At 42.2% G+C, this 9407-nt stretch overlaps 1 protein-coding gene across 1 annotated transcript; it reads left to right on the top strand.

The window, feature by feature from the left end:
• Positions 1 to 433: 433 nt before the first annotated feature.
• Positions 434 to 9133, top strand: LOC117288962 (homeobox protein Hox-D11-like). The gene is made up of 3 exons (XM_033769838.1): positions 434 to 857; positions 8301 to 8458; positions 9005 to 9133. Exons 1-3 carry the CDS (start codon positions 434 to 436, stop codon positions 9131 to 9133), a joined length of 711 nt encoding a protein of 236 aa, XP_033625729.1.
• The last annotated feature ends 274 nt before the right edge of the window (positions 9134 to 9407 follow it).

Raw genomic sequence — 9407 nt, forward strand, 5'->3', positions numbered from 1 at the left:
TCAAACGATATTCGATCCGGTTTTGACTTTCATAATTACTCCGAGAGGAGGTTCGTTCTCTCGCGAATGTGATGCAAATTTTTAAATCGCGGAAATATCGGTGTGAAAATTCGGCAGGACATTTCGCGATTGAGCTTAGAAATTTCGGCACATGAAGAGACTAATTTAGATTGCCTATTTAACACTTGTTTTGTTTACATGCGCACAATTGTGATTGTCGTGGTTAAGAACAGCTGAATAAAATTGTCATTAAATTTTAATACAACCCCTGAAGTGAGTAATGATTGATTGGTGGGTGCTAGCAACTGGTTCTGTTTACGCGTATCCAGCCAAACTAACCCAGCGCTCAAAAGCAAGATTGCTGCGGGACAGTGTAGACGGGAACAAACTACAGCGTCTCGGGACAAGCGGGTCTTGAACAAGTTGTATCAGCATGCAGCAGTGGCCGGCAAGTAGGCCCCGATGCTTGGGGGTTTCAGACGCTACCGTAGAGCCAGCTCTTCTGCGGAACTACGGCGAGTTCGACACCTTTGAGAGAAACCCAACCGTTTGGGAGGATTCTCCGGCGGTGAAGAGCTCCTGTATGTTCACCACGACCCTCGGTCATCATACGGTGGTGCCGTCTTGCCAACATCAGCACTACTACGAGAACCTACAAGCTCCCGAGGCATCATACGTGAGCTCCCCTTCATCTGCTCACCTGAAATTCCCGGCCCACACCGCCACAGTTTCCAGCACTTTTACGGATGCTCTTCTCGCGGATGACCAACAAGAACGTGACATCATTCAGTCACCGGAGGCACCCCCCTACAGCACATCTCCTTTAATGGACGACGAATCAGCCGTAGAACATTCAGGTAAGCAAACTTTTATTTTACGGACTGATTTTTATTTTGTATGTATAAATATATTATAACAATGTCATCTGGCCCTTACTCTGTCAGATGTCGGAGCATCTTTCAGAGATGTTAGTATGCGGGGATTATCGGGCAACAGCTGCTCAACAACACTGTCTTGAAGCTGTTTTGCAGAAGCCACTTTGGTTTGTAGTTTTTCAGTGTGTTGGTTTTTTTTTGCCACTGTGATGATTTCACCAGAATAATCGCTGTTGAATTAACCCGTCAAGCTCAATGTTATTCATCGGGAATGGGAGCTGTTTCAGTTGCCTCCATTGTTTCCCCCCTTGAAAGCAAAATAACACTTCTGGCTTTTGAAAAACGCTGGGTTTTTTTGACAATCCATTGGGAAAGCTTTGTTGTTGTTTTTTTCTTCTGTTATGTGACTCTAAATGATAGAACAATTTGCAACAAGCGGTGAAGAGCAGTTGCCTCATTAGTGTTAATTAGCAGCGTTAATTAATTACTAAACAGTGCACTATCCTGCGTTCACATCTATGCATTTGAAATTCGTCACTTTTTGTTTTCTGGTGGCGTCTTAAGGCCTTTGAATCGTCGTATGACGAAATAAAATAGAATAAATTCATCTCAAGTCAGTTCAAGCTGAGGGTGGTTGTGTATGTGTGTGTGTGCTCATTCACACAGACTGGTACCCCTTAAACTATCACCCCCATCCACGCATCCCAGCATGGCAAAGAAGTGTCCTCGGTGACCTGGACTGCGATTCCCAACAGCTGTACATCCCGTGCGCACCCATGGGACACCATTCTCTTCTGGACACCCATCGGCGCCCTTGTGTGCCACGGAGTGCCCCATAATTGGCGGTGCCGTGGCGGTGTAGTGTTTGCTTGCTTGCTGGTGGACCGAGAGGCCCCGGAGAAATTTATAGAGGGCCAATTCGTGGCTGGCGGCGGGTCGACAATTATCCAAGACACAGTGTGTGCCACGTGTAGGCTCGTGCCGTACTGTAAACAGGGGCATCAGAGTGCGTGTGCTGTATATCAAAAAAACGGGTCCCCATTTTTTAAACAATCGGTGTAGTTTATCGGCAGAGAAGAGAAGTTGAACCCGATGACATAAATCAGTCGGTCGAAAGTGTAAAGGCAGACTCTTCAGCGATATCTTTGCCGTACGTCGACGTGCCTACGTATACACAAAAAGCTCACAAGGAATGCTTGGCGTGAGCCGATACCTTTTTTCAGTTCAGGGAGTCGAATAACATAGCAGTAAGATTGATTGAACTGCTCTCGGGTTTCGCGGAAAAGCATGCCGATAATTGTTACATGAAATTAAATGTCTTTTTTTTTGTTCAATGCCTCACAAACTGTATAGATCGGTCTTTGAGTTGTTCACTTACTACCAGCAAATGTAGAACTTTTTGTCAGGAAATTTCACAACTTTGATCAAAAATAACATACCAAGAAATAATATAAGAGGTGTAGTCCAGTGAGTGCGCCATTGCAAGGTAGAAAAAAACATGACAGCCGTCTTGTACAATTTCTGTTTTTATTCTAACTGTGATCATTACGCAATTATTTTCATTAATTATAGTCATCCGATGAGGCTCAATAGTGAGACGTTTCTCGTCCGCAACTAACCCTTACAACAATCTCCATCAACAACAACCACTGTAAGATGCCGCGTGCCGTATATCCACCAGCGTTCCAATGTCTATTTTGGGGTCTCTCTTCATAAAAAGAAAAACTTGCAGAGTTCACGATGGAAACCAACCTGACTAACCCGGTGAGCCAGGCATAGGTGGGCGCGTGTCTGTTCTGAATTGGCACGCGAGCACTTATATATGTCACCCCTGGGGGAGAAACCGAAATAGAGAGCGAGAGAGGGAGAAGGAGAGATACTGGGTGTTAACTGAGAGGATCCAACTCGACCTAAAAAACCCTAGAGATACCCATGCTAACCTTCCGTAATACACAACCATTATACCCACCTCTATAGCTGTCTGTCGGCAGTCGGATTAAAACATTTTGCTTGAATTTGAGCTCGAACATGTGGCAACAACAACGGGTTTATGTCATTGTATAGAAGTTGTATTTTTTTCTTGTTTATGGTATAGTGGTTTCGTTCGGGCAAGCTCACACCCTGGGTGGGCTAGTGATGCAGCCGATCCGCCCCATCGTTCGCATCCCGTTAGCCTTGGGGCGTAGTCCGATCTCTGATGTCAACGCGCGGACGGTTTCCATACGTCCAGTGTTTTTGTAAGATTATCTCTAAAGCTACGACTGAACGGCAGCGGAGCGTGGCTTTTTATGTGGCTGGACAGTTTGTTCTTTTTGAAATAAAATGATGGAAAAGGAGTAAAACATATTCGCGGTGGAAACCAAGTCTTGATATTTGCGAAACTTTTTTTAAAATAAATAAACCAAATGAAAAAAACTAATCAATCAAACAATGGTCTTTAATCGTCTTTAAGTAAGTAATACTTACACCATAGATGCCACCAGCAAGCTTACATTATCCCCAAACAACAATAAACATGACAAAGAACGGTATGTAAACGCATACCGTCAAAAAAGGGGGCAAGGAAGTTGATCTTAGATGACGTCATCACAATCGGCCATCTTGGTTTTCGTATTCATTATTTACAAGAGTCAACGCAGGCATACAAATGGGAATCATATGTTTTACTGCAAGGATGTTGTCCAAAACTTCGTTTTGAGTTTGCCCCCCCCCCCCCATCAAAAAGAGGATTCCAAGTAAAAGAGCAGCTCGTTTGTTCTGTCTTTTGAACAACTGATCATTAAAATACCACTGGACTCTTATCACTCCGTAGAATGTGCGCTTTACGTGTCGATATGTTACCAGACACGTCACACCAAAAACCCATAACCACTGCCACTGCAGATTCGTTTTCGATATTTGTTGGCAAGTGGATCATCTTATATCCATATTTGGTCATGAACTTGTTGCGCCACAATAAACGGTATAAATTGGGAACACTTTAACTGTTGTTGAATGAATGTTGTCGAATCCGTGCGGTGAGCCGCATGTAATGTTAAATATGCATGTTTTGCTGGGGTGACCATAAATCAAGGTGTGCTATATTAAGAGTTTGTGGGCGTACTTTCGTAACACGCTTCAACGATAAATCACAAGAGTGAGAAATGAAAACAAAACCGCACAGACTAATATAAAGCCATCAGAATAAAGACGAGTCTTGCAGTGGTATAGTGTCCCCCATCAACAAACCGTTTAAACTAATGGTGTCAAAATGCCATCGTTGGTTCAATTTTGGGCCTATCATTTTTTTTTTTCGAACGACCTTATTATGAAATGAGAACAGCTCATTGTGAACTTACAAATTGATTTTGGGGGATATTGTTTAGTAACATTAAAGGCGTTAGCGCGGTGTTTATAACACAAAATTACGGGCAACAAAAATATGACATTTGATCCGTTGTGGTAAAGCTGTTTAGCAGGAAGTGGTGCTAAGCACAATTTCATATTAAGCAAACATAATCAAGGAACGCATAAACAATGTACAGTACATGGGGGTAAGTATGTTAACCCTGTCAACTTGTTTCTGCTAAGCATATTTTTTTTGCACTTAATTATCTGAAGGCCCAATTTTCCGATAATCTTCAATATAAGATAATAAAACCGCGTGAGAGGTGACTCTGTCAAAATGCTTCATGCATTGTACATTCTTTCCCACGCCCTTATTGCTGGGTAACCCAACTCAACAACCAGCCATCACTCTTACACAGGATTTATATTATCAAAAAAGGGAAAAGTCCCCAGTAGTCTTTTAAGGTGCGTTGTTTTTTTTGTTTTTTTTGTGACTACAAAATAAACCATTTTGTTTTAAAAACACCACAGCCTTTCTTTTTGCGTCTGTTGATGATAAAACTGGTGTCTGTTTAAAAGATAAAGAACGCCTTCAGAATGCTCAGGGAAATCCCCTGTATAGGAAATGGGACTAAAATATTGTTTGGTTGACAGTGATGTCATGTTGACGTGTAGGCATACTACTGTGTTTTCTTGACCTTATTCGCTCATGTTTCTGTTTATTGTGTACTAGTATTTTTTGTTTCCCTCAGTTTATCCAACGATTAATTTGTTTGTGATCGATTGATTGATTTGTTGAATCAGAAATTAATATTCATCAGGTGACTCACAACACTGAATAGATAAGATATGTATTTTTTTTGACAAACATTCACCAGTCCATTAAAGGTATCGGGTCATATAGATTGGTAAATTAAACATTGAAAACTCTGAGAAGCACTGCAGCTGTGTATTTTTGTAAAAAGCCTTTGATATTGTTCACACCAAATCATGTGATTATGATAAACGTTTCATGCATGAAACGTTTCTCACATTTCTTATGGCTGGTTTCCGTTCGCGAATGCTGCGGCCAGAGATGCGGTTGGTACCCGCTGTCACTTCTCTAAACGTGAATGGATTTGATGTTCTCTCAGAGTCTTGTGTAAATACGATGACCAGTTTCTTGCCGTTTTTTAAACAAGCAGACACTGTATTCAGCATAAACCTCACATGTGACTGTTATAACATTTTCGTATCATATTTCTGCATAATAAATCAGCTTTAATTTGGGCCAAAAAAATCTATGATCCTTCCTTTAAAAAAAAAAATCAAAACCTATGGGGATGCCGCTACTCGATCCTGGCCCACCCCCATACCCCCCCTTTCCCCGCCCCACTCTACACGGGTCTGCTCCCCCCCCCCCCCCCCCCCCCCCCAGGTGACATCGGCGACATCGTAGTAAAAACGTCTTGTAGTTTGTCTGGAAATGCATCTGATTTATCCTCGAGGGGCTTTCCCATTTCTAATCGGTGTTGACCTAAATCTCCATATAGTTTGAAAGCAAAAACCTTCACTGCGTGGCTGCATTGTCACATTCTGACCTAGTTTTGTTATAATGATGTAGGCCTACTGGTTTTGCGATTCTGTACAACTTGACAATTTTCTTCTAAATAGGCCAGGGCCCAGTTTCAAAGAGCTGCTCAAGCAAAAAATTTTGCTTAACATTTCTTCTGCTTTATAGCAGAACTAGCTGAGCAGGCAGTCACACATTGTACATTGTGGCATGTTAAGTTTGGCTGGAACCTTATTCTGGTAAGCATTTCTTTGTAACGCCCAGCTACTTTTTGTGCTTGAGCAGCTCCATGAAATTCGGCCCAAAGCTACTTGTCTGTATTCACACAGCCCTTGTCACCGTCGCCGACGACAAGAAGTTCTTGTCGTTCACGTCTGTCAACGTAGTTGTCGTTGTCATCGTCGTCACAATCGTCATTATTGTCCTGGTCGTCGTTAATCTCACCGTCTGTTTTAAGAGACACCCTCTCGTTTCTAGTTCAGCCTGGGGAGAATTTGTGTAGTCGAAGTAGGTCATTACTATTTCGAATGTTACCTCTGTGCAGCTATTTTTTAGGGGCTGCTTACCACACAATGTCGACACTTTAGGCTTCTTTTGTATGTCACGGTCACTACATAAAAACAATGCTTTCGAACTGACAATTCTCTATGGTCATTGAGGCAGACTGAGTAGAAAGTGTGTTGTAAAGGTATGAAGGGGACCGTTAGTGCATACTTTGGTCGGCAGCACGCCCGGCGAGTGCCGGTCGCGTGGCAGCAATGCACTCCCATGTTGTTGACGACGTATTTGTGTGCTCTTTGTCTAGTTATAAGCTAGGCCCGTGCACGTGCCCCCTAAAGCTCACCCTCAAGCCCCAACCAATACCCTTGTCATTCTGTAGCCGAAAGTAAACAGCACGTTCGCTATCGACACCCCCCGTAGATCCGTAATGGAGGTATGGTTCCATCAACCGAGATCAGGTGGTCACAAAAAAAAATCAAGTCAATGACCAAAAACATTCTTGACAGAGGACAGTTGAGTTGTGGTGTTATCCCTCAGGGGAGATGAGATTTTTGAACTTTATCTACTTGCGGTGGTTAGAGGGATGAGCAGCTACCCATCAAGGGTCCACTCGCACCCTGATGAAGGAACCCGTAATACCCACTAATGCATCGGCAGGGGATGCCTGCCTGAGGGACAAACCGGCAACCACAGTTATACCGGACTCGCGTGCCGGACAAGCACCCCATAAGACACCAACACCACCAAACACCTGTGGCTACAACCCAAACGCACATGGCCACCACGTGGATGGACACTTTTTTTTCTTGTACCCATCATCAGTCTTCGCATTTAGGTTCTTAGCCGCCCTGGGTTTTTTTTCTAATCCAGATATCAAGTTCTGCCTGTAATTCGAAGACTGCGCGTCCCGTCTTTTAAAGATCGGACCCGGGTAAATTCCTCGTCACAAGTGGCCGCCACAGGTCCCTGGTTTTGTACCCTTGCCGTTAGCATCACCGTTCCGCTCATTATAACATGGGTGCGATGATTACGGTAAATTAACCAGAAAGTGCAAGCCAGTATGAACATTGTCTTGAAAGAAAGAGAGACGGGGGAGAGCCAAAATAAAATAAAAAAAGCCCCATCGCTGATTTTTTTTTTCAACGTTTCAACGAAAGTTGAAAGTGTATCATCTAGTGCCGGGAAAGCCAGATATTATAATTTCCAATCTTGTTTTTGTTTCCATTTTGTTTGCTTGGGGTGGGGGGAGGGGCTTAATTGACCAGCCTCGTCTAATCTATTTCAAACTTCATTGTCACCAAAGCAAGTCTGGAGTCAATGATAGTCTGGTTCCATTTACTCACCAAGTTAGGATGGAGAACGATGTTTGGGTATACAGGTATTCAGACGGCGCGATGAAAGTCAAACAGGTGTTCACAAAGCCGTTGATCAGAAAATACTGCTCAGCAATTTCTTTGTTTTACTTTCTCGTCTAATTTGTTTGGTTCGTTGTATACTCTTCAGTTCTAAAGAAAAAGGTTTGGAAGGATCGGTCTATTTGTTATTGTTATAAAGGCCATATCTATATGAGGGAGGGGGTTAGTTTGGGGCGGGATGAGATTGATTACTATGAAGTTTTCAATCATCTATCCGCCCATAAGTTCGTGCTCACACTAACGTGAGCATTAGGACAAGTTTGGCCACTAACTTGCAATGTCAAGCCTTCCTAAAGCACAGACATCTAGACGGAAAGCAAACTAGTGCTGGAACTAAATGAAAGAATAATGTGTTGTATTTTCTTCACTTCCGTATCTTTGCTTTATAAGGTGAAGGTCTTTTTTGTTTTGGTTTGAATTCATTATGAGGAGATATGAAAACAAACAAAAATCATATTAAAAATAAACCGATGTGTTTTTATTACAAAGGGCAATAATTTAAAAATATCTTCTCTGGGTTTCTACAACCTGACGTTTCCTTCCGGGAAAAGAGGGAAATATTTATTGCCGACTATCTCTATCTTGACACATTTTTCTTATGATTTTTGTATCATCTTTTTGTTTATACAGTGTCCACGTCCCTGAAATCTGGCAGCTCGCGACCGAAGCGTCGCCCTTACTCCAAGTTCCAGCTCCTCCACTTGGAACGTGAGTTCGAACGGAGCATGTACCCTTGCCGAGAGCGTCGAGCATGGCTCTCCCAGGTCCTGACTCTAACGGAACGCCAGGTCAGTATAATAAAAACAAAAATTGAAGGATGCGTCACCACTAAAATGAGCATACAAACTCTATAGTCATACTATTCGACCTTCTCCTATTACCGCAAATCCTTCTCGATCTCAATTCCTTCTCTCCTTTCTTAATTCCTTCCCGATATCAATTCATTCTACCCCCTTCTCTATCTCATGTTCTTCTCTCTGTCTCAATTTATTCTTTGTCTCAATTTGTTATCTATCTCAAATCATTCCCGTATACAATCTCCCCTCTGTTTTATTTACCCCCCCCCCTCTATCTCAACTAGTTCCCATCACCATGTTCCCCCACCTCTCTCAATTCAATTTCTTCTCTCGCTATCTCAATTCCTTTTTTGATAAATTCAAGCGGAGTAATTGGAACGTGTATTGTTTTATATATGTTTTTAAAGGGGCACGTCAATGTTCATAACCTTTTTTTTATATATTTTTTTATATTACTTTTAAGCATTGGGTGAAAAGGGGGGTGCAAAAAATTGTTATTTAATTAATTATTTAATCAAAATGCTCTTATATTTCCAGGTGAAGATCTGGTTCCAGAATCGCCGAACGAAGTTGAAACGCACTGTGGAACGGGAACAGCGAGAGAACGCACAGATGCAGCGGGATATGGCCACACTGGCGATGAAGTTCTACGACCCCGCCCAGTAAGCTCAACGGTTTATTCTGGAGGAATGACTAAGAACTATGAAATCCACTCATTTTTTTACAAGTTGAAACAAAATGTACTTCACAATTGAAAATGAAGGATTGCCATATGAAAAATTCTTTGAATAAGAAAATACAAGAAAAGATCATAAAAGCAACAGTATTGATAAGCATCACCAAGTTCAATGCTTAAGTATAATAGAAAATATAGCCTTTGTTAAACCTCTGTTTCCTTAGTTTATTCTACCGCGGGCCCATTTTTATAGAACTTCTTCAG

This window comes from Asterias rubens, chromosome 4, assembly GCF_902459465.1.
Source record: "Asterias rubens chromosome 4, eAstRub1.3, whole genome shotgun sequence".
Lineage (NCBI taxonomy): Eukaryota > Metazoa > Echinodermata > Asteroidea > Forcipulatida > Asteriidae > Asterias > Asterias rubens.